The sequence below is a fragment of the Coturnix japonica genome, chromosome 2 (assembly GCF_054131305.1).
Source record: "Coturnix japonica strain WE chromosome 2, WE-NBRP24, whole genome shotgun sequence".
Taxonomy (NCBI): domain Eukaryota; kingdom Metazoa; phylum Chordata; class Aves; order Galliformes; family Phasianidae; genus Coturnix; species Coturnix japonica.
This window is the reverse complement of record NC_140664.1, coordinates 139,198,704-139,223,753: the sequence shown is the minus strand read 5'-3', so window position 1 is coordinate 139,223,753 and position 25,050 is coordinate 139,198,704. Positions and strand designations below refer to the sequence as shown.

At 62.8% G+C, this 25,050-nt stretch overlaps 2 protein-coding genes across 11 annotated transcripts in view; one reads left to right on the top strand and one right to left on the bottom strand.

Annotated features, from left to right (window-relative positions):
* The window catches only part of AGAP3 (ArfGAP with GTPase domain, ankyrin repeat and PH domain 3), a 68,789-nt gene that overhangs the window by 34,573 nt on the left and 9,166 nt on the right, over positions 1-25,050 (bottom strand). For 4 of the 10 annotated variants that reach the window (XM_032442757.2, XM_085540747.1, XM_085540748.1 and 1 more), the window contains exons 1-9: positions 20,409-21,676; positions 16,835-16,893; positions 15,641-15,728; positions 15,300-15,385; positions 14,879-15,020; positions 13,249-13,383; positions 10,054-10,181; positions 3,983-4,138; positions 530-622 (exon numbers count right to left, since the gene is read on the bottom strand). In XM_032442757.2, coding sequence (XP_032298648.2) covers positions 530-622; positions 3,983-4,138; positions 10,054-10,181; positions 13,249-13,383; positions 14,879-15,020; positions 15,300-15,385; positions 15,641-15,728; positions 16,835-16,893; positions 20,409-21,225 — 1,704 coding nt within the window. In that variant the 5' untranslated portion in view covers positions 21,226-21,676. Of the gene's footprint in view, positions 1-529; positions 623-875; positions 1,856-3,982; positions 4,139-10,053; positions 10,182-13,248; positions 13,384-14,878; positions 15,021-15,299; positions 15,386-15,640; positions 15,729-16,834; positions 16,894-19,115; positions 19,192-20,408; positions 21,677-22,575; positions 22,676-25,050 lie in introns of those variants that run through there. The other 6 variants (XM_015852790.3, XM_032442758.2, XM_085540752.1 and 3 more) reach the window with 5 other exon arrangements.
* On the top strand, positions 1,119-1,610 carry LOC146762202 (uncharacterized). Its single transcript, XM_085540829.1, has one exon. The coding sequence runs from the start codon at positions 1,119-1,121 to the stop codon at positions 1,608-1,610; it is 492 nt and encodes a 163-aa protein (XP_085396955.1).

Genomic DNA, 25,050 nt, shown 5'->3' with positions numbered 1-25,050 from the left:
CGTGAGGTTCACGTGGGCCTGCTGATGGAGTTTGTCCAGCTCTGTCTGCATGGCATCCTGTCCCTCTGCACCCCACAGCCCGGTGTCAGCAGCAGCTTCCTGCTGTTCCCACCCCATGAGCCCTCAGGAGCACAGGGCAGAGGATGCACGGAGCCGGAGTGCAGTGCAGGGTGATGCAGGGCTGCGGCAGGTGTGGGGCACAGATGCCCTCTGCTGGAACCACTCCTGCTGCAGCCCGGCTCCCGACAGGGAATTCTCTGTGCCCCGGCTGCACCCAAAGCCCCTTCCTGGGAGCTGCCCTCATCGCATCTCAGAGGTGCTAAGGCTGGAGAAGACCCCCGAGATCCCCAAGCTCAACCCCCGCCGTGCCCACGGACCACATCCTGAAGTGCCACATCTCTGGACACCCCCGGAGCTGGTGACCCCCCATCCCCTGGGCAACTGTGCCAGTACAAGGTGGCTCGCAGGGGAAGAAACTGTTCAGAGGGCTCAGGGGGGACACGAGGGAACAGCCCGGGGAGGATCTCACCTGCTTCATGGGGATGGCCCTCCCGCTGCCGATGCTGTCTGCCTTGCACTCCGGCACCTTCTTGTCCCGCTCTGCGTCCGCGCCCTTCCGAGACTGGAAGAGAAGAGATGAAGGTCGTTAGGGTGGGATGGGAGGGACGTGGCCCCGCCGCCCCCATGCAGGACAGAGTCCCACGCTCACAGCCCCCAGTGCCCCCCCAGCCCCTCAGCCTACAGCCCCGGCGCTGCTGTCCTACAGAGCGGGGCTGCCCGCCCCCGGCACACGGACATGGCACAGACAGATGCGTGGGATGGGGTGAGCATGGATGGCAGCGGGAGAGCCGGGCGGTGAAAGGAACTCACACCTCTACCAATCCAACAGGTTTATTCCGGGAGCACACTTGCACCATACAAAGTAGCACGGTCACCGGGCGGACACCAGCCCCTTACAAAAGAGCATGGACAGTAAATACCGATCCCACGGCCAGGGCCGAGCGCGGCGCCCGCCGGGCAGAGCAAACCCCAATAAATACAATATGAAGTGTACAGTCTGTGGAGCGGAACTCATTCAAAGTGCGTAGGACAGAGGGCAATACCACGTCATACACGGCATGGAGCACGACCAATACATTCAGAACCACGACAATGAGAGGGCAGCGCGGCGCCGCTGCAGCGTCCCACACCCGTCGGGAGCGCCCGTGTGCTTTGGATCAGAGGGGGAGACGGCAGCAACCCCCCCGCGCCGGGACCCCCATCCGCCGGCCTGGGGCCCAGAGCAGAACAAAGAGATTGAAAGAGAAGAAACTAAAGAGCCACAGATGGCCGCTGTGCTGCGAGGAGAGGAGCAGGAGTCCATGCAGGAGGTGCGGCGGGGAGGAGGGAGCCGGGGGCCGGTGGCGCCCGCAGAGCTCCAAGCAGCAGCAAAGCGTCCCTGGGCCCGTCCAGCCGCACTCGCTGCCATCGCCGTCCTGGCACCACAGGTCGTCCCGTCCCGTCCCGTCCCGTGGGGTCGTCGCCCAGCAGCCCCACGGGTGCCGCCAGCATCCGGCAGGCCCAGCAATGTCCCGGCAACGTGCAGCGCAGGCCGTCGCGGCGCCTCCTAGACTTTACATGGGGGGATTTAAAAGGCTCCTGCGTGTCTCCGAGGGGGGGACCCATGCTGGCTGGAGGGCGGGCGAGCCTCTAATCTTAGATCAATCCCAGTGCCCATCCCTTATCCGGCCCTGGAGAGGCAATGAAAAGTGAGAGAATTGGTACAGAGGTGCCGTGTAACCACCTGGATCTTCTAATTTGGAAGGAGTTGGAAAGGCCTTTTTGTTGATGAAAAGTTGGAAACAGTGGCACATATCTGCAAATATTGAAAGAATAAAGAGTTTGGCAAGTTATACTCAGAACACGGACACGAGATGCCGGGTGGGCACAGCCGGACCGGGCGGCGGGCGGCAGCGGGGACGGGCGGGCACCGCCTCCAGCCAGCGGCCCCACGCGCAGCCCTCCCCTGCAATGGCAGGGCCCAGAGCAAAGAGGAGGAGAGGACAGGACAGGAGGAGAGCAGGAGGAGGAGGAGGAGGAGGCAGGAGCCAGGCACAGCTCGGGCCGGATGGGAGCAGCGCACAAAGAGACCGCGCCTGGCTGGGGGACCCGGCACTGGGGGCGCGGGGAAACCAATGGCAGAAAGAGCCATCCCTGTCTGCCTGCCCTGCCCTGCCTGCCCCGCTGCGGGACGAGCTGCCAGGAGCTGCTGCTACTGCTGCCACGACCACACGGGGTGAAGACTTCAATGTGAGCCATGTGTGCGCCAGCACGGAGCAAGCGGTGAGCCCAGGATGAGCGCGGGTGAGTGGCGCGGTGAGAGCAAGCTGCAGCCCAGGATGAGCGCGTGAGCGAGAGCCGCAGGAGATGGTGACACCCACAGCAACGAAGCGTGACCCCGCAGCGAGCCCCCACCTCCCCAGCAGCACCTGCTGGCACCCAGCGAGCGCGGCACCCGCGGGCTGCGAGCTGAGCGTGGCACCAACACACTCTGAGTGCAGCCAGAGCGTGAGCATGAGCTGACGGCGAGTCCAAACCCGCAGTGAGCAGAGCATGGGAGGCAGAGTGTGGGCACACGGTGCGCAGCAGCAAGCATGAGCCAGAACGGCGGGAGCGGGGAGCCCAGCAGCACTGAGCAGCAACAAAAGCAGGACCACCAACAACAGCAGGACCACCAACAACAGCAGGACCACCAACAACAGCAGACCTCCGGGCACCGCCAGGGAGGTTGGGCACATGGACGGGACAGCAGGGAGAACACAGCCATGCGTGCGGAGCCGTGGAGCCGCTGCCCTGGGCTGCGTGGGCAGGAAGCAGGATGAGGACAGGGACAGTGTGTGTGCTGGGGGGGCCAGCAGCACGTGCACAGAGCTAAGGGCACAGAACTGGGGAGCGCACGGAGCACAGGGGACCCCGGAGTGGGAGCTGCCAGGACGTGGCGGCTGGAGGAGGGGGGTGTGCTGCCAGCACGAGGAGCTGGGAACTCGGGATGCCAACAGTGCAGGAGGGGGATGGGGCATGGGATGTCAAGTCGGTGTGATCGGGGACCAGAGCAGTGGCAGCTGTTCACACAGTAACACAGTGCAACACGGACAATGGTTGGTGGCGGGCAGTTCCACAGACAGCAGACACGGTGTACGGAGCAATGGAGGCTGGGAAGCACACGTAGATGGGAGGAGGGCCTGAGCCTGGCACACGTACCAGGCACCGGGGGAGAGGAGCACGGGGACCTGACCTGGGCACGGGGACCAGGAGCACCGCTGCACTGACAGCACGGGGAAACTCGGGGCTGCTGACAGCAGGGCAAGTGCGAGCAGGACCGTGTGCACAGTGCGTGCACGCTGTGAGCACACTGCAGGCGGGCTGCATCCAGCCTGCAGCCACGTCCCTGCATCAAGGCCCCGCGCTGCCCAGGCCCCGCAGCTCTGCCGGCTCCCTGCCGCCTCCACTCCCTGCTGCTCTCCCCAGCCCCCAGCAGAGCACGCAGCACTGCAGCTGTTACACGGCCGCAGGGCTCAGGTAGCAGAGCCAGGGGCCCAGAGCCACGTGCTGGCACAGCACAGCTGGCACTGCCCGGGGGCACTGGAGGCTTCGTGCCACACTCTGGGGACACAGCTCCAAGAAGGAACAGAGCTCACTGGTGCTTGCACGCAGGGTGTAGCTCTGCCCAGCAATGGACAGGGAGCTCTGCTCCCTGCACACAGCACAACACGCCCTGGGCACACTCCCGATGTGCAAGGAGCGGCCTGCTGATGCACATCTGTGCACACACCAGGACCGGTGCTCTCTGTTGTGCCCCCTACACATGCAGGAGGATCGCCCCTCTCCCTGCCCCTGCCTGGCCAGCACAGCCAGGTTCCCTGCAGCCCAGCACAGTGGGGGGCTGCCTGCCCCTCTCCCGGCTCCGTAATGCTCCCAAAGCTCCGGCCCCAGGGCTGCGTACCGTGAAGATGTTGGAGCGCCGCTTGGACTGCTTGCGGATGGGGGTGGGTGTATTGGAGGCAGCGATGGTCTCAATCCGCAGCTCCCGCTGGCTGATGCTGGGGGTGGAGGGCACCGAGGAGGAGTAGTCGCTGAAGGCTCCTCCGCCGTTGGTGGCCTAGGGCAGAACGAGACGGTGACGCTGAGCACGGGGCTGGCAGGCGCAGGGACAGCGTGCGGTGCCTTCCACCCACGAGGCTGCAGCACGTGGTGGGGCACGGGGCCGCAGAGCCCCATGTGCTGTACCTGGCACGGGGGGGGACCTGGGGAGCTGCTGCCCTTCTCTGCTTTTGTTTTCCCCCTGGTGGAACAGTAACAAGCAGGGGAAGGACTCAGTGACACCAGCTGAGCCAGCCACTCTCCAAGGCCCCTGAGCATGGAGTTGTGAGGAGCCCAGCCTCGTTGCTCCCTTCTGGGCTGAGCTGCACACCAAGGGGACGTGCACCCTGCAGGTCTGGCCCTGGCCCTCCCATCACCCTGCTGCAGGTGCTGCCAGCCACGTTCATGCAGTATATGGAGAAAGCCTGGCTGGCAGCACAGTGCCCACTGTCTGCAGATGGAGCCCGGCACCTTCTGCACCGAAAGATGAGGCCTAGGAGCCCCACTGCCCCATGCAGTGCCCTGAGCAGGAGCAGGGGCTTGGAGCACCACAAATGGCTGCAGACAGGAGAGCTGCTGCTACCCTGAATCGAGGACAGGGGTACCCCGTCTGCTAACACCTCCCAGGAGTACAGCATGCCAGAACACAGGCTCTGCCAACGCAGGGCTGAAGAAGAGGGGCACACAGTAAGGGCTGCCACGGCCCAGAGGATCTGCTGCTCCTTGTCAATGCACCCATGAAGCTGTGACATAGGGAAGGACTTCATGCAGACTGCAGAGTTTGGGCTCGTGCCCTACCAGCTGTGATAGATTTTATCCATGTGGGATGATGGACAACAAAGCTCCTAGGAAAAAACCTCTCTAAATTGTGTTCTGTACGTCATACACTCCTGTAACACTGCTTTAACTCCTTGCCTAGCCAGAAAACCCTCCTTCAGCCCCGTGTGTGCCTGGTGCCGGGCCAAGGGCAGGATGCTGCATCCCCGAGAGGCGGCAGCCACCACCACGGGGCTCTGTGGGAACGGTGCTCCAGGGCTGCAGGACACGTCTGGGGCCCATGCAAACCTCAGCTGTGGGAGAACCTGACAAGGGGACCCCCCACGTCCTGCTGCCGGCAGCTGCTGCCCCATCGACCCAAAGAAGCAGCCCTGGTCTCTACTGAAATCTGAACACACGGCGGAAGCTGAAATCTGAGCAAAACACGCGCAGAGATCCTTCCCATCAGCATGCAAAGGGTGCATGTCACAGACTGCAGCGGACACTCACAGCACTATGGGAGCTCCAGCAGGGAAGGGCTCATTCAAAGCTCCCAAGTACAAACCGTCACACAGAAGCAAGGGCAGGAACAAGGAGCGAGGTCTGGGAAGGGCTCTGAGGGGAAGAATGCAAACAAACAGCAGGGACAGCCTCAGCATCTGCACGGAACGGGGCAGGGGATGGGAGTGCACGGATGGGGACAGCACGGTGCAGGGCATCGTGAGCCCAGTGCAGTGCTGGCACCACAGGGACACACACAGCTGCTGCCTGCACTGCTCACACAGGGCTGCGTGCTGCCCGCAGCTCACACTGCAGGAACATGCAGTGCCAGGCTCTGCTGGGACCTGCTGCAGCAGGCACGGAAGGCTCTCATTACCAAGCACGGGTGAACTGCAGGCTGCCCTTCATTTCACTTGCAAACTTCACTTCTCCTTCCAGCCTGCTCTCATTAACCACAGCCCAAGCAATTCTGTACATCTGCAAAGCACCGCACACCACAGCTGGGCTGTGCTGACCCAGCAGGGTGAGCAGCAGGGCCAGGCCCATAGGCAGAACCCAGGGACACGAAGCACAGGGTCTGAGCGCTGCAGAGCTTGGGGTGCGCCTCTGCTCCTGGCTGCTGCCGGGAGCTGGCAGAAGGACAAGCTCCATCCCAAGCAGCAGTGACTCATCCCACAGCTACGGGTACCCCTGAGGGCAGCTCGGAGCCCCAGCAGAAAGATGCAGCAGGTGTAGAAGCAGTGAGAATCAGGTGCAGCAGCTCTGAGAGCTGCAAGCACCCACCAGCCCATGGAACACCCACACCCTGCAGGCAGGGAACAAGACGGGGCAGGGTGGGAGCAGAGGCCAAGCCAGGATCCCAAACCCATCAGACCTGCTCGCCTCGCTGCAGGGGCAGGAGCAGCACACAGCATCCCTGGGGCTGCAGGGTGACCTGAGCAACCTGACAGCGGGTGCACAGCTTCCCAGGAGCCAGGGCAGGGGAGCGATGCTGTTGCCATGGCCCCGATAGACACACTGTGCTCCAGGAGGTGCTGCTGGAAATGCTGAGCACAGCTGGATCCTTACCTTGCACCCTGATGGAAGCAGTGTGCCCCGTGGCACCACTGTGGAACTAAAGGAAAAACTCCAAAGCTCCAAAGACAAAATGAAGCCAAGTCCTGCCTCAAGAACAGCATCAGCAATCAGACCGTCCCTCTGCAAGGACAGCAAACCCCTCCTGCTGCCCACGGGCACAACCCTGTGAGTGCAGGGAACAGCCAGCACCTGGCACCAGGTGGAGAGATCCTCTGACAGACAGTGCTGACAACACTGGGGTCCACTGATACCTCTCGCAGTCACGGCCATGGACTGGTGTGACAGCCGGCCGGGCTGTTTGGTACAGCAGCATCCATTTCCTACAGGCTTGGTCTGGCTCTCAGCATCCAGCTCCTGCAGAGCAGCTGGCCCCAGGAGCAGCACAAACAGGGGCTGCCCCCAGCTCCTGCCTGCCCTAAGCAGCCCTCTGCAGGGATGCTGGTCCCATGCCCACACAGCACTGGGCACTGAGCAGGACGTCCCCAGGCACAAAGAGGGGCAGTGCAGGGCGCACCTTGCTGCAGCACAAAGTCAGAACAAAGACAAGATAAAAGAAAGCTCAGAATTCACTGCCCGCCTTCCTGGCTCTAAGCTAAATTCCGCGTCCCCGAATCATTCCTGGGGCTCCTTGTCCCTGCCTCAGCATCTGCTCCCAATGGTCAGCAGAGGCCATAAGAGACCCAGAAAAACCCCTACCCTGCAATGGGAAGACAGGAAACAGCGTTACCATCACTGCCTCCTCCAGCCCTGCTGATGGAGCACAGCTCACCCACCTCCCACACCAGACAGAGACGGCGGCTCCTGCAGGGCACGGTGCCCTCCATGCAGCACCACCAGCACCCTGCACTGCAGGGCAGCGGCTCTGGGCTCCCTGCGCCCCCCTGCAGGAACATGCAGCAGCTGCTCACTGCTCAGTCCTGCCACGCTCCCTCCTGCACAGCAGCGCGCTGCATGCACCAACAGGGGCTGCTCTGGCTGGATCACAACATCAGGAATCGGCCCGGTTTGGTTTCTCGGTGCTGGTCGGGTTTGTTCTGAGGGCACTGAGAAGCAGTTCCAGAACTCTGAGCCCCACTGAGAACGTGAGAACACGGCACGGTGCTCTGCAATCACTCACCAGGTCTGTTCTGGGGAGAAGCACTTCCTGCAATGGAAACGTGCACGCACCGAGGCACGGGGTGCTGCAGCAGGTCCGTGGGAACCCAGGGGGCTGCGCTGGAGCCACGGGAGACCCCGGGAAAAGAAATGAGCTTTGATCCTTGCTGTGGCCCCAAGGCTGGTCGAGAACAGGGACAGACAAAGCTTTGGACAGGCACAGAGCAGGGATGGGAGAGGGAAGACAGAGGGCAGAAGCTCCGGAAGGACACGGCCTCTCTCACTGCTGCAATCCAGACAGTCAGTAACTACTTCTTGTTTGGAAAGGCCTCACAACGAGCTGCCATTCCCTGTTAGCTCATGCTGGGTTACTTCCCTGTAACGGCTCTGGTTCCCACCAGATCTACCTAGGTCCCTCCGGCAAAGCCACAGGAGCACAGCAGGGAACTGAGAGAAAAGGTTCTGCCTCCGGGCCCAGGAGCCAACATCCACCTCTACACAGAGGTCGTCTGCACACCGGGCTGAAAGGTGCTCTGCAGGGAGGAAAGGAAAGCAAGGAGGTTTCTGAGCAAGAACCTTGAACACAGCTCGTGCCACGCCATTAGAAACCTCCTCTGATGCCCAAACTTTGCCTTCCCATGGCCACTCTTAGATCCACCCCTTCTGTGCAAGCACCTTGTCATACAAAGCGGTTTTCTTCCACATTTCTGTACTTCACAGGTTGGGTTTGGCCACTTTGGCCCTCACTTTTCTAAGGTGAACAAGGCGAGAGCTCGGCATCCTCCTGTATCAGGGTCTCTTCCCTCCCATAAGTTTCCTCCTGCTCAGCCCGAATGCACACTCACGTAAGCAAGTGGGATCCCACTGAGGACCCCATCACCACACACAGGGAATGCTTTGCCCACCACAGAGCCATCAGTGCCGTTATTAGTTTGTTAGCGTGCTTTTCTCATACTGTGGGACATCAAACACAACACGAAGCAGCTCCTCCCTGAGGACCGTGGCCCTCTGCTGTCCCCTGCACATGGACTGCCTCCCACCTCCAGCAGCAATTCACTGCCCTCCATTTGCTAAGACAACTCTCATTATTGGATCTCACTTAACCTGGACGGCTCCTATCAGCCTTCTCAAGCAGCTCTGCTCACCGGGCACACTGTGCAGCTGTGTTTGCTTTGCAAGCAGCTGTGCTCACTGCTCCCATTGCACGCTGCTGGGCACCAGCCCTGCTCAGGAGGCTGCGCAGCTTCAGCAGCAGTTCTGCTGTCTGTGGGGCTCAGCTCATTCACCTGCACACAGACCCCATCTGAAGGGGCTGGAGCCCAGCCTAGAGCACCAGGGAGCTGCAAAAATCCATACAGAGCAGCTCACAGTTCAGCATCAAAAGCCTATGGTGAGGCACAGTGCTTGTGTGGGCATTTGAAATCCCCATTGTAAGACCAGTCTCACTCTCATTTCAGTTTCACATGCTCCTTTGAGTCCTTACCTGCTCCCTTCCTCAAAAACCACCCCACGTGTTGCTCACCAACAAAGCTGAGGGGTTCATGCTGCTCCTTCTGTGTCACCTCCCAGCACTGAGGACCCAGCTGCAGCCTTTGCTGCTCCCCAGTCTGACAGCAAGGAGTCAGACGGGCCCATTGATTTCAACACAGCATCCATTAGTGGCTGCCCCATCCCTGCAGGCATTCAAGGCCAGGCTGGATGTGATTCTGGGCAGCCTGGGCTGCTGGTTGGTGACCCTGCACACGGCAGGGAGCAAGATGATCACTATTGTTCAACCCAGGCCATTCTATGATTCTATGGTAAGAGCTGCTTTGGAGCTTACTCCATTAGCCTGAGTGCCTGTGGAGCAGCAGAGCCGTTTGTCACCTTCACCAGAAGCAGCTCAGCACTTGCACGTGCATTAGGAATTGCAGCAAAGCCCCACTGCAGCAAGCAGGCTGCCAAGGGCCTCCTGCAGCACCCCCTGCTGTGCCAGCCTGCTCTGCTCCCTGACCTGCCCTTCTGGGAGAAGCTCCATCACCCAGCACAGACACCACGGCAGCTCCTGCAGGGCTGATGCTGTGCCTGAGAACAGCAGCACTCCCTTCTCTGCACTACCCCAGCATTCCAGAGACGTGCTGACGGAGCCCACCTGGATGCACACAGGCCAGCAGCCTCCTGGTGCCAGGGCAGCAGGGCCAGGAGCACTCCTGGCTGCATCACAGCCCCCCTGCTCTGCCTGGAGCCCCCTGCACGCTGCTCACAGCTCTGCAGCACCTGCTCCAGGAGCACCACACCACCTCTGCAGACGTAAACCACAACCAATGGCTCTTGTGGAGCCTGACAGCAGTGTAAGCAAAGAGCTGCTCTGGGCTGTGGGCTGACGCTCAGCTGCTCTGCCCTTCCAGCAGCCACTTCAGAGCTGTGGTGTGAGCGCAGACCGAGGCTGAATGGGCTGCTCACTGCAGTGAGGGAGGGGTGGGGAGGAGCACGGGGGGTTCCTGCCTTCCCGTTCCCGTTTCCCACCTGGTTGATGTGAACAGAAGGGATGGAGGCTGCGGAGACAGACGAATGGCTGGGTGAGTTGGGCAGGGACTTGCAGGGACCGATGGAGAGCTGCTGCTTCTTCCTCAGAGCCACCACCTTCTGAGCCACTGCAAGAGCAGAGAAAGGGACAAGGTCAGAGACCTGAAAGCCAATTCACCCCCCAACAAATCCCTGCAGCACTTCAGCGAGACCCAAACCCTCCCCCTGCTGGATATCAACACCTGGGGCTCAAACTGCCCCGGACTAACAGAGGGTTCCAGCAGAGCACCCAGAGCAGCCATCACCACCATCACAGCCAGGAACTGCTGGGCACATCACAGCTCCTGACCAACACACCTCGCACAGCACCATTCAGATTGGAGAAGACTTGGAGACCCCCAAGATGTGCCCACCAACCACATCCCCCAGCACCACAGCTCCACAGCTCCTCCCGGTTGGTGCCCCCCACCCCTGTGCAGCTGTGCCAGCACCCGACCACGCTTTGGAGAAGAAACTGTCCTTAATATCCAGCCTGACCCCCCGGCACAACCAACACTGAGCTGGAGAATCCCTGAGGATCAAAGTGGCAGAAACTGCAGGTGCAGCAGCAGATTCCCACCCGCTCCAAGTAAACAGAGGCTTTTCATTCAGCACAGCGTGAGGCCTCCAGGGAGGGGAAACAGGAGGCGAGTGATGGAGAGGGGAACCCACGCAGGACCCCAAAGGCTGTGACACAGCCCTGTGTTATGTCTGCCCCACATCACGGCCAGCTCTGGCTGCTGCAGCTCACAAGCAGCGAGTTTTCTTGTCCCATTGGTGCTGCAATACGGAGCATTGACCAAGTATTTCAGTCCCACGTTGCTGTGATACATGAATACATTCACAGATCAATCAGTGCTCGAATCTCACTTGTCCCACCAGGGGGCATCTCCAGGTGGTTTTCATGTTGCTGTTTGCTGGGCAGAGCTGCTTCTCCAACATCAGCAGGTCTTAGTTCTTCACAGTTGACCTCTGCTCCCTCCCAGCTGTGCCTGGGGCCATTTGCTCACCAAGGTTTCCCTCCTCGCTACGTGGAGCTCTCAGATGTGCAACCAACGCACCCACCCCGGTGCAGAACCTCCATCCAGGTCTGGTGCTGCTACTGGCCAAGTGTCACACGTGGTGCTGCAGGCCTGGGCGGCCTCTGAGCACCTCACATGGAGCTTTAAAGCAGGGAAGGCAGCTGGGTGCAGCGTGGCTGCTGGCCTCCCTGTGTGCCTCCAGGGTCAGCGATCCGGATCACCACTGGTGCAATGGCTGCCAAAGGGCTCCTCACCATCTGCCTCCAACCTTTGCTCCAGCACAGAGCAGCGGGGTTGGCAGGGGCCTACAGGGATCCTGGAGTCCAACCCCCCAAAGCAGGTTCCCTGCAGCACGTGGCACAGGAAGGTACCTGGGACAGTCCTGAATGTCTGCAGAGAAGGAGACCCCCACCCCTGTGGGCAGCCCGTGGCTGTTCAAGGGCTCTGTCATTCCAATGGTGAAACAGTTCTTCCTTACGTGAGCGTGGAACTCCCTGAGCTGAGGCAGCTCCTTGCTGACAACCCCTCGCTGCTGTCCTGGCGTCCCCTCAGCTCCCTGAGATCTCTGCATTCACAGCAAAGCTCCTTAACCCTGCGCCTCCAAAGCCAAGCAACAGGCAGGCGATGCTCCCACCCTGCTGGAGCTCCTGGCAGGACACAGGGCTCAGCACTGCCCACCTCCCAGCACCCACAGCTGCCACTGCTGCAGCTCTGATGCTGCAGCTGGGACCCCCCCAAAGCCTCCCCATGCACAGCAGCACAGCACGAGGGGCTCCTGCTGAGACAGAGCCGTGGGGAGGAAGCACTGGCCTCAGCCTTCAGCTGGGCACCACCTGTGGTCACACCACGACCAGCACAGCACCAGCGTGCTGCCAAAGGGACCAGCACTGCACACTGCACACTGCACACTGTATACTGCACACTGCACACTGTATACTGCACACTGTATACTGCACATTGCAAACTGTATACTGCACACTGCAAACGGTAGCACAGAGTGTGCACCTGGAACTGAACCTGCAGCTGGAACAATGTCAGTGCGTGCACCACGCAGCACAGGTGTGAGCAAACCTAGCAAGGAGAGCAGCACCCACAGGTTGCAGATCTTCCTTTCTCTACTGCGGATCTTAATGCTCACTAAACCATAGAATATAAACCATGGGAGGAACTTCACAGCCCCCACAGCCCCACACCTGCTGTGGGCTGCCCAGGGCCCCTCCATGGCATTGGGTACCTCCAGAATGGGGCACTGCAGCGGCTCTGGGCAGCAGTGCCAGGTCTGGGTGAGGAATTTCCCTCCACCATCTGACCCAAATCTCCTCTTTTAGTTTAATATCCCCCTGTCCCATCAGTTCTCTGCTGGCCGCCAGCTGCTCATTATCTGAGGCTTTCTCCCCATGCAGGTATTAAGGTATTGTGACCAAGTTACTCCTCGGTCTTTGTTTATGAAGAGGTTGAGCTCCTCCCACTGTCGTTCCTCCCCACTCTGTGCCCCAGGGACACGACCACATCCCCTGGAGAAGTTCCCCTTGTGCTGAGTCTGCCCTCAGTCCTCATTCCCATGCGGTACCACCAACCAGCACCGCTTTGCTTGCACCATCTCCAGCTGCCACCCTCCAGCATCCTCAGCCTTCTGGGAGCCCCCAGCACTGACAGCCCCCCCCTCCCAGCCACCCCAGCCATAAATGAAGCAGATGGTGGCTGAGTGCAGTGCACTGCAGTGAGCAGCAGCCCAAGGTTTGTACGACAGCAGCACGCAGCCTCATCACAGGACACAGTCTATACGAGCCAACTGGCACTGTAGGTTCCTTCCTCCACCTACAGCATCCCCTCCATGCAGACCCAAGGGCAGCAACACCTTTGCACATGCTGTTCCCACAAGGAACAACCTCTCTGCCCTGATGGAGGGGACGCTCCCTGGCCCTGCTGGCCACACTCTTTGCAACACACCCGAGTCCCCCTGGCCTTCCTGCCCACTCACAGCACCCGGTCTGTGCACAGCGAGTAACTGCACCCCGTGTGGATGTGCCTGACAGCCGTCACTGCAGCCCCCCAGCTGACAGCTGTGCTCAGTACATGGTAACCCCACGCTCTGGGACAGCGCTGCCCCGACACCTCCACCCGCTGCAGTTACCGTCCTGGAAGACCCTCTCCACGTTCAGCCCGTAGGTGGCACAGGTCTCGTAGTACGTGCAGCGCTTCAGGTCGTTGGAGAGCTTCCGTGCCCGGGAGTCGTCGATGACGCGGGGGTTGGTGGCACTGATGGCATCTGCAAAGCAAGGCAGAGCCGTGAGGAGCAGCATCTGTGTCCTTCACACCCACAGCCCACGGGCACCTCCTGCTCCTTCACACCGATACTGGCCTGCACAGCACATCCTGCCCCGCCAATAAAGGGGCAACACAGCCCCACATCTGCAGAATGCTTTCGGTGGAACCTTCCTCTGCTCTCCCAACCACCCAGACATTGCACTTCTGAGAATGGCAGCAAGGAGTGGGAGGTGAGGCTGGGAATGAGGCTGCCTGTGTGTGTGGAACAGGACGGGGCTCCAATAACACCCAGCATCACAGACAGGAGGCTGTGCAGAGACAGCAGAGCTGGGGGCAAAGGTGTAAGTATTGCAGTCCTGGTTGTGAGCACAGCCCCATCTGCACGGGGATGATGGTGTGTACAGGGGCTGGAAGTGATGACTGTGTGCCACGGCAGCTGGAACCACCATCTGGGAGCCTGCCTGGCTGGCAGAGCTGAGAGCATTTGTCACCATTTCAGCTCTTAGGGCCGCACTCAACAGATTAAAGACCCAAAGGGAAGAAACGATGCTCAGTTCATGTGGACAGAGGCTCTGCAGGATGTGCTCGCAGGTGACAGCAGCAACAAGAGGTTGTTTGCACCACCCAGCCCAGCACCACACCAAGACCCCTCAGTCCCAAACCAATTCCAGTCTTTCCACATCAGATTTCAAACAACCTGCCCCGGATTCCAGCACAGAGCACACCAATGGAGTCCTCCTGCTGGCGCTGCCCGTTCCCAGCCCCACAAGCTCTTGGTGGCAAACTGCTGGCTCTGCTCGGGTGCCAGGTCCAGCCCGGGCTTTTTTCCTCCATGCCCGTCCCCTGCTCTTGCTCTGTGCTGTCATCCTGCCCCCACCCCGTGCCTACACATAGGAGGAAATGCAGAGCTCAGACACCTGCAGCGATTCCTTCCCTGCTCCCCTTCCTGCCCCTGTTTCCCCCTCCCTGCTCCCCGGGCGCTGTGGTTTGGCTGTCAGAACCTGAGCTGCTCCAACAGGAAGGGGAGGATGGATCCAACCCCAGGGCCCCAGCCCTGCCCAGGCAGGAGGAGGAGGGCGGCTCTGCATATGCTGCTCCTCCCCACACCCACGCTGGGCTGGCAGCACTCGGGGGTGGCAGTGCCCCACAGCCCAGCACAGCACTGCTCAGCCGTGGGAGCTGGCATCTCCCTGCCACCCCTCCAACCTTCCTGCTGCAACTCGCCCCAGCAGCACAGACAGCAGAGCAGCAGCATCAAACCCTCAGGCATCGGCCCCATGCTCAGCCAGTGCAGGCAGGAGCTGGGAAGGCAGCAGCAGGAGGAAACAGTTTGGGGAAGTGAAGCAGCTCCGTGCAGGGAAGCTGGGAGGGTCTGAGGAGGAATTATGGAGCTCCTCCAGGGCCCCCAACCCTGGGGTCTCCCAGTAACTGCCTCGATGCAGCTTACAGCCATGGGCAGGGAGAGCCCCCGGCACCCCCCAGCTGCCCACACTCACCCTGTGTGCCCACCAGCACCATGGGCACCTCTGCCGTGTTCCGATAGCTGCACAGCCGCAGGTAGTAGTTGTACACTGTCTGGAAGCTGATCTCGTCCTCCAGGCTGAAGACAAACACCACGGCATCAACCCAGGCAGCGAACTGAGGGCAGGAGAGACAGCAACAGTCACCGACCACCACCACCACCACTGACCACCACTGACCACCACTGACCACCTCCCACCACCACTGACCACCACTGACCACCACCCACCACCACCACTGACCACCACTGACCACCACTGACCACCTCCCACCACCACCACGCAGCCCCACGACGCCCACAGGCAGCAGCTGCACACAGCAGCCCTGCAGTCATTCACTGCCCCCTATGGGCTCCCTGGGACGCGCCCCCCCGGCACAGCAGTGCAAACCTCCTACCTGCAGCTCGGGGGGGCCGCCTTCATCGCGAATCAGCAGCAGGTAACTCTGACCATCCACCACGATCTCCTTCTTGAATCGGCCACCTGGGGGTGAGAGCACAGCGGTGAGAAGGGCAGAGCACACGGCGGGGTCCTGAGACAGCAGAGGGGCAATGAAGGGAGAGATGGGGGCAAAGGGAGAGATGGGGGCAAAGGGAGAGATGGGGGCAAAGGGAGAGATGGGGGCAAAGGGAGAGATGGGGGCAAAGGGAGAGATGGGGGCAAAGGGAGAGATGGGGGCTGCCTCTGGGGCCATGGGGAGTGAAGGCCTGAGCACTGCAGGAGTTGACCCTCACTCACCCTCTGGAGACTCCTCCTGCACGTAGGTGCCGGTCAGGTAGCGGTGCACCAGGGCCGACTTGCCGCTGGACAGGTTCCCCACGATGCCCTGGCACAGAGATACGTGTCAGCACCATTCTGCACACCACAGGTTACCCCAGTGCCCAGCCCCTGCCACCCCATCCCCACTGTGCAATGGAAGGGAGCTCATCTCCCAGCACACACATCCCAGCCTATAAGCACTGGAGCTCTTGGAACAGAATAACGAGGGCAGAGCTGGGCCGAGGTCTGGTGATGGAGGTGATGGTGATGGAGCTGATGGAGAACAAGGCAAAAGGCCGCTCTGCCTCGGGGGGAGCCGAAGGCTTCAGGTTTGTTTTGCCTGCAGCTCTGCACATTGTTCACACGCCAGGAAGCAGCACCACCAATGGCTGCAGGGCTGCTCTTGGACAGACACCAATTGTACATGGGAAGCCAACAAGTGAATAGTTAAAGTTTGCTTCCATTCATACCTAACTGGGCAGCACTGTGTGTGTGTGCTGCCAAAACACTCGTTGCCTTTCAGGCTGAGACTGAAAAACACTCATATGAGAAGGGCTGAAAGGAGCCATGGCAGCAGCTCCCAAAGGGGGTCACACTGAGAGCTGCTATGGAGCACGAGAAGGGGGAAGTGCTGGACAGACTGCTGAGGTCCTGGGAACAGCTGGGGGCATGTGGTGACCCTGACCCCACACACAGCCATCCTGTGCCCCCCCAGCCCCACACACAGCCATCCTGTGCCCCCCCAGCCCCACACACAGCCATCCTGTGCCCCCCCAGCCCCACACACAGCCATCCTGTGCCCCCTCAGACCCACACACAGCCATCCTGTGCCCCCTCAGACCCACACACAGCCATCCTGTGCCCCCTCAGACCCACACACAGCCATCCTGTGCCCCCTCAGACCCACACACAGCCATCCTGTGCCCCCCCAGCCCCACACACAGCCATCCTGTGCCCCCCCGGCCCCAGGCACTGCTCTGTGTTCTGGTGCCCATCAGCCAGCTCAGCCCAAGCAGCCACCACCCGTCCCCCAGCACTGGTGACAGGGGGACCTGGGTACACCCCCAGCACAGCAGCAGCCCCAGCCCCTCCGCACTGCACTGGGCTGCAGCCCCTGTGTGCACTCAGGAGAACACGGGGCTGTGTGGGTTCATGGGGAGTGCGGATACTCACCACCTTCAGCTCAGGCACCGAGCGGCTCAGGGTCCATTCCTGGCTGTTCACAAAGGAATCTGCAGACAGAGATCAGACCGGATCAGCACAGGAGCCCCACTCACCCCGTGCCACGCTCCCACCCTCCTGCCTGGCCCTGGGGCAGCACAACAGCCCCATGAGTGCACAGTGTGCATTGCACATAGGGAACTGGACATTGTGCTGCAAGCTGCCTTCTTGGATGGGTGGCACAACAGGGCAGTGCCAGCTGCACACAGCAGAGCCCCACCAGCCCATCAGTCCATGGCCTCCACCCTGCTGTGCTCCCCATGGGATAACCACAGCAGATGGAGCAGCACCAACACCTTCAACACATGCCCTCCATCCCATACAGACAAGGGAAGCACGCCCTGCACTGCTCCACTACACACAGAGCTGCCTTAAACTGCAGCAAAACTGCTGAACATCGTGAGGTTCTGCAGGGGCTGTGAATGGTCCATAGGTGAGATGTGCTGGGCTGGCTGCCGTGCAATAGAGGCACAGAGAGCTGGGGGGGGGGGGCTGCTCAGACAGGCAGCAAACTCCTCATCAGAACCAGCTCCCCGAGTTCATTAGCAGCAGGTTTTTAACACGCCATGCTGAGATCCATCCCTCACTGTGCTGGGATCCATCCCTCACTGTGCTGAGATCCAGCCCACACCCTGCTCATGCCCACCAGCCCCCATGGGGTGAGCTCTGCACCCCGCCATCACCCCCAGCACTCACACCACGTGCCTGCAGCCCCAGCAGCCCGCACCCTCCTGCTCCGCCTCTGCTCTGTTTAGTGCACTCCCTTGTGCCCTTTCCTAAAACCACATCAATCTCCCTCCTGCTCCACCCTTCTGAGACGAGTTTCAGGAGCACAGACACTCCCTGTGATCCCGACCTGCAGAGCTCAGGGCTCACACTGCGCCATTCCCTGCCATCCCCCCCCAGCAGCAGGGGTTGCTCCATGCATTGGGGTGCAGAAGTCCAACCTGCCCCCAGCTGCACGTGGCCTCCGCAGCCACAGGTAATAATTAACCAACACATCTCCGAGCTGCCGTGGCACAACTCGGACATGGAACACAGGACGTTCACAGCAGCCCTGCAGCCGGGCTGGGCCGAGCAAACAGCCCAGCAGAGCACAGTGCAAAGTCCCAGCTGCAGCCCCCTGCACAAGCACACAGACCCCCGGTGCCAGCTGCACCTCCCAGCTCTCATAAGCACCGACGGCTGCTGTGCTCAGTGCAGGAGGCTCAGCCCGGCCCAGCTCTGCTCCCACCACCACCCCAGGCAGGTGCTGACACGAGGCGATTCCTATCACTGCTCACTGTGCAAACCTCCCATGAACATCCCAGCACCATCCTCGTCCCCCAGCAGCCCTCCCTGCCCACCCCAGGGCCGTGCACCCAGCAGGGCAGCACCTCCAACCTCCAGGCAGCCTGGACGAGGTGGAGCCTTCCTGGAAGGTGAGCAGGGAAATCCTCAGCCCTGCTTGCCCTGTTGTTGCAGGCCATGTCATCCAGGCTGCAGGTGGACGCAGCTCCCGGCCCTGACCCTGGTTCTGGGCACCCGGCCCAACAGGCTGCACTTGGCTGACCCAGACCCAGCTCCAAGCCCTGGCTGGGTGCACAGATCCCAGTCCCTGCCGCCTCCTCGGTGCCACACACAGACAAGCTCCAAGCTGCTTCCCAGGCATCAAACCCTGCATTCCCTGCCCACCCCTCCCTGAGCCCAGAGCCCCACACCAGCGGGAACAAGCATGGTGCAGGTGTGGGACGGCACCGGGACCGTTCTCCCTGTAGGCAGCCTATGGGGTGTGCTGTGCTGGACGGGTCTCTGCTGGAACCAAAATGCTCCTGGGGCTGGGAGTGGGGAAGCAGCCCTGCTGGAGCCCTGCCTGCAGCACCAGCATCTCCAAGGAGCCGATAACCACAGCTGCAGCTGCAGCCCCGGGGGGGCATGTTGGGGCGGCGGAGCTGCTCTCCTCGGGCTGAGGTGGGCAGAACAGCTCAGCAATCCAGGTCTGAAGTGCTGAGCACGCATTAGGAGCAGCAGGAGAACGCAGCAGGGATCCCTGAGCCGTGCAGGCAGCCCAAGGAGCAGCGCTGCGCTGCTCCACGTCCCACTGACAGCACTCAAAGCAGGACCCATGGAAAGAGCTGGGTGCAGGGATGGGACACATCCAGCAGGACATGGACGCGGTGCAGCACCACAGCTGCACCCTGAGAACGGGGCAGTCGGGCCGGTGGCTGCGGGTGCAGCTCCTGCAGGGACTCACCAACAAGCAGCAACAGGTCCCTGCTGCACCTCCCAGCACCGGTACACGGGTACACCCACATTCCGCAGCCATGAGTGCGGCCTCTGCTGCCTGGGAACCTCCTGCCATGCAGGGAGTGCAGGGCTGGGAGCAGCAAAGCAGGGAGCAGCAAGGCAGGGAGCAGCAATGCAGGGAGCAGCAATGCACGGAGCAGCAATGCAGGGAGCAGCAAGGCAGGGAGCAGCAATGCACGGAGCAGCAATGCACGGAGCAGCAAGGCAGGGAGCACTAAAGCAAGGAGCAGCAAAGCAGGGAGCAGCAATGCAGGGAGCAGCAAGGCAGGGAGCAGCAATGCAGGGAGCAGCAAAGCAGGGAGCAGCAATGCAGGGAGCACTAAAGCAAGGAGCAGCAAAGCAGGGAGCAGCAATGCAGGGAGCAGCAATGCAGGGAGCAGCAAAGCAGGGAGCAGCAATGCAGGCAGTGCAGCCCTGTCACCCCGCAGCGCACCAAGGCCACACGGCCAGCCCAGGACCCGCTCCTGGAAGGCACCGTGAGCCCCGGGATGAGCTGCTCCCCCCGCTGCAGCGGGGCGGCTCCGCGCTGCCCAGCAGAGCACGGCGGTGCTGCAGAGCAGCCGGGCACGGAACCGGCCCGAGCCGCCGCCACAAAGCGAGCACAGCAGGGAGCGCAGCATGGAGCCCTGCGCAGCTCCCGGGGGCTGTGAGCGCAGCGCAGCCCCCCCCGCTCCATCCGCAGCGTTCAATGCCTTAAAAGCCCACGGGCGCCTCGCGCTCCTCCCAGCCCCGCTCCTGCCGCTGTGGGGCCGCGCGGGGGAACGGGATGGGGAACGGCGCAGGGAAACGGGGCCGAGGAGCGAGGTCCGGGCAGCGCCGGCACCGGGAGCAGCGCGGCCCGGAGAGACACGGCGGAGCTTCAGCTCCCGAACCCACCGCGTGCCCCATCGCGCCCCATCGCAGCCCCCGGCCCGACCTGCTGAGCCCACCGCACCCCCAGACCCCCAGACCGCCCCGGGCAGCGCTGTGTCCCCCCGCAGCGCCCCTCAGCTCCCGTGTGCTGCAGCCCCGGCCCGGAGCGATGCCCCCCGCTCTCCTCTGCCCTCCCGAGAGCGGGTCGCGTTTCGGTTCCCCGCCGCCGGCTCCGAACCGCCCCATCCCCCCCGACCACCGCACACGGCGGCTCCTCGGGCTGCGCCCCCCCCGACGGCCGCAGCCCCGCCATCACCCCTCCATCGCCCCGCGATACCGACGTGCTCCCGTCCCGTCCCGTCCCGTCCCGTTTGAGTCCCGCACTCACCCAGCGCTCTCAGCGCCCCGCCGCCCAGCAGCACCGGCTCGTTGCCGCCGCGGGGCTCCTTGGTGCCGGTGCCGGCTCCGCGCTCCCGCCGTCGGAAGCGGCCGGTGAGCAGCTTCCAGATGCCGCCGGGCGGCCCCGGCTCGTGGCGCAGCGCGTCGTGCCCCAGCTCCGGGTACAGCAGGTCCCGTTTGCTGGGACACGCGTGCAGGGACCCCGCGTCTCCCTCGCTCTTGGTGCGGAGCCTCGCGGGGCGCAGCCCGCCCGACTCGCAGCGCCGCAGCTCGTGGCCCCGGCGCAGGCGGAAGCTGAAGCTCTTTCGGAGCGCGCTCAGGTGCCGCCGGGGGCCGGAGCCGCCGCGACCGAACGGGTTCCACCGGCGGCTGCCCCACAGGGACCCCCCGCGGGGGAAGCCGGGGCTGTCGGCGGGCAGCGGGCGGGCGGCGGCGGCCAGGAACGTCACGCTGCCGGGCCGCGATCGCGGCTCCCCGCCGATGTTCGCCCCGCGCTCCCCGTCGTCGCGGCGCCGCGGTCGGAAGAAGTCGAGCAGCCCGGCCCGGCTGCGCGGAGCGGAGCCCAGCAGCGCCCCGACCCCCGGCCCGACCCCCGCCCCGCCGCCCGGCGCGCAGAAGCTCTTGGGCCGGCGCCGCTGCTGCTGGGCGGCCCCGAGCGCGGCGCGGACGGCGGGGACGCCCTGCAGGTCCAGCGACTCGCACACGCTGACGGCGCGACGCGGGGCCGGGCCGGGGGTCGGGCTGGGGACGGGGCTCGGGCTCGGGGGGCGCCGCGCCGCCCCGCTCCGCCGCCGGCCCTCCGCCATCGTCACCCGCGGGGCTGCCCCATGGCCGAGGGCCCCCCCGCGCGCCGCCCGCCGCCCGCCCGCTCCCACGCCGCGCCGACATGCCCGGGCCGCGCTCCGGCGCTTCGCCAGCAGCGGGTGGGACCGCCCCAATGCGCCGGGGGGACGGGACGGGACGGGACGGGGCCGCCCCGCCGAGGCCGCGCCCTTAAGGGGCCTCCGCGCCCCGGCATCGAGCCCGGAGCGGACCCGGGGGGGGGGGCGGCTGTTGGAGCCCTACGGGCCGGAACCGGCCGCCCCGGACCCCCGAGAGCCCACCCCGCCGCTCCGCACGCACGGACCGAGGCCGCCACCGGGGGGCGCTGCCGCTCCGCTCCGAGCTGCTGCCTGGGACGGACGGCGGGGGGCGCTGCGGCATCGGGACGGCCCCCAACACCGGCACCGCTCAGTACCGGCACCGACAGCACGGACACGGCACGGCCCGCGACCGCCGTCCCCCCATGTCCCCCCCGGACGCGGACCCCCCCAGGCCCCGCGGGGGGATGATGCCGCCGGGACCGCGGACGGCAGCGGCGGCTCCGCCAGCAGCGAGTGAAGGCACCGCGAACATCTGGCTGCAATTAACGGGACAGGCCGCGGAACGGCCGCACGGACAGAACCGATGGCGGCTGCACAGCGCTGCCCCGACGTGGGAAGGGCGGAGCCGGGGCTGCTCTGAACCCGCCGGGAACGTCGGGCACGGGGACGCCGGGAGGTTTCGCTGAGCGAGGGTCGCACCGTGGAACAGCCGCAGACCCCGCTCCGTCCCACGGAACGTCTTTGAGGGGCACAGCGGGGCACGGAGCCCGTCGGACCGCCTGGAAACGGGGCTCCAAGAGCCCTCGTTGGGTCCTGGAGCTCCTCCCGTCACCGCCCACAGCAACAACAGCCCTCCAGCCTAATCCACAGGCAGGAGGAAATGAGAAATGGGAACGGAAGCAGCGAAGGGGTGAAGCCGAGGGACGGACGGTGCGGGAACAGCGCGCAGGTGAAAGCACCGCGGCTCCTCCTGCTCAGCCTGCAGAGAACTGAGGCGTATGGAGAGCCTGGAAGCGTTTCGTGCGGTGGAAGATGCGTTGGAGGAGCGAGCAACAGCTGCGTGCGGGGCTGCTCAGCAGAATGATGGAGGGGGGCAGCGCTGGGCTCCAACACCGCGAGCTGCTCCAGTCCCAGCACAGCTCGACCCAACGGAGCGTAACCCAGCGCTCAGAGTCATCAGCTTATCCACGTAGCCCAGCTGAACCCAATGCAACCCAGCACAGCCCCCAGCCCAGCACAGCCCCCAGCCCAGCACAGCCCCCAGCACAGCACAGCCCCCAGCACAGCTCTCACCTGCAGCCCCTCCGTGCTGACAGCAGCCAGGAGCTGGCGATTACTTTGCACAACAGTTCCTGGAGCCTCACAACCAAGCAGCAGTGCCTCCCACCGCTCTGCATCCCGAGCTGCTGCTCCCAGAATAGAAAAGTAACCGCACTCCCCGGCCAAGTTCTGGCTTGTTCATTAAGCTTTCCTCTGTGAAGGCAGCCAGCACAGCCTTCCAAAGCCCTCCCTTACTGCTCAGCTCTTAACAGCCCTAAAGCAGCTCTCTCTCAAGCCACCTATATAAACAAGGGTCAGCACTGAGCAAGGCAGTGCCCACCTGTGCCCCGTCCCACCCGTCCCATCCCGGCTGCAGGACCCACCAGGCCATGAGGTCCCCGGGGGACGAGCAGGGACAGGGATGTGCCCACAGCTCCTGGGGCAGCTGGGCAGCCCCACAGCGCCTGCAGACATGGAGCCCAGGCTGCCCAGAGCCACATCCAGCCTGGCCTTGAATGCCTGCAGGGATGGGGCATCCACAGCCTCCTTGGGCAACCTGTTCAGTGCGTCACCACCACCTTGTTTAGTCTCAGTGTTACTTTCTTGTGAGCAAATTCCTAGGACTTCTCTATTTAAAGGCAAAGTAACACAAGTAAGCTCAGCACCCCAGTGCAGCCACCTCGTACCACAGCCAACACCAACACATGGCTTTCCATGCCAGGGATGGACCCCCAGCCCCTCATTCAGCACAGCAGGGCTGGGCAGTGCCTGGAGCAGCCCAATGGCACCATGTGGGGATGTGCACAATGACAAACACCAACCACAGCTCACAAGGCAGGCTGTGGTTTCCTGCCTGGTTCCCTCCGTGCCCCAGGAGCTCTGCTGGGACCGCAGACACCTCAGTGCGGTGCAGCTTCCTCCCCAAAGGCAGCTCACAGTGCCACGTCCCCCCCCAGGGCAGCCTCCTGGTGCCACACACCATTTCCCTGCTGAAATAAGCCCATAGGGACCCCCAGCCCCATGGTGGGCGCAGAGGGGTCTGAGTGCAGCCCACAGCCCCAGGAGAACAGACCCATCCTGCACAGAGCAACCCCACAGCGCGGCTCCCACCGAGCCCTGCCAACAGGGGCTGCTGGTGCACCTCGTCCCATTGCTTAACTCACAGCTTTGGTTCATGCTGGGTAACATCCACTCTTTCTCCATTAGCAATTAATGACACGTAACAACAGGGGCACAACCCCAATGTGCAGCAGCGGCACAAAGCAGCAGCCAGCAGCGCATCCTGCAGCCAGGAGGGCAGCAAACAGGAAACTCAGGCCGGGCTCCATGTGGAACAGCAGCTGTTTGGGAGCATAAAGAGTGCATTGAGCTGGGGCTGGATGGAGGACGGCCCTCACTGAGCAGCCTCAGAGCACAGCACTGCAATGGGGAGCTGCAGTGAGCTGCAAGGAGGGATCAGAGCAGCTCCAGAGCATTGCTCAGAGAAATGGACACGGAGGGACCTTAAAATGCTGAGCAACCAGGTGGCTGCAGGAGATCAGCCTAAAACGTACAGAAAAGGATCTTGTTTTGCATAGAGAATAATGAGCTGCAGGTCCTTGTTAGCATCAGAAATGAAATCCTGAGGTCATTCTGAACGTTGGCAGCAATCAGAAAGCAAACAGAGCACGGGCAGCTACTGAGAAGGGAGAACAAAGCAGGAACACGGAGCAGCTCAGAGCAGCCCCGTGGCTGCAGGCCCAGCTCCCAGCCAGCCCCACACACTGACCCCCATCAGATCCATCATCACACACAGCGACCAGGAGAGCTCTGAGCAGGGCAGGGGAGCGCAGCCTGGCCCAGGTCCTGCAGCCTCAGCAGGGGGAGGGTGGGGGGACGGAGCCTGCAGTGCTGGAAGAGGAGGAGGAGGAGGAGGAGGAGGAGGAGGAGGAGGCCGATGGGGAGCAATGAGTTTGCTGCTCCCTCCCAGCGCCATCCAGGGGACAGCAAATCAATGAGGCAGCAGCTCCTGTGCAGGAGGAGCTGGATGTGAAGCTGTGCTGCACTGCAGAGCACTGAGCCAATGGGGCCGAGGGCAGGAGAGGGGGCACAGCCCCACTGTGCTGCAGAGTGGGGGTCCCGCAGGGCAGCACCGGGGCTGCACCGCCCCAAGGACACAGTGATGGCAGCAGGGCTCAGCACCCCACGACCCCATGGCTGCAATGGGGCTTTCGGTGCCTCCTCCCGGCCCTATCTATAGAAGTCTGAGCAGAAGCAATTTAGATCTTCCCAAAAACGAGGTTAGGGGAACATGAGGGAGCTCTGCCAAAGCTGTGCAGCCCCTGCTTAGCAAATGGGAAGAGCCAGGGCAGCTCCGAGCCAAAGAGCTGGAATCTCCAGCTGGAATCAGGCAGCAGTTGGGTGCAGGCACAGAGCAGCTCCTGCCCCAGCTCAGTGCCGCAAAACAAAGAGCTACAAAGGAGCTCAATATTAGGACTTCCCTGTTCCCAGCACACTATGGCTGCTGCT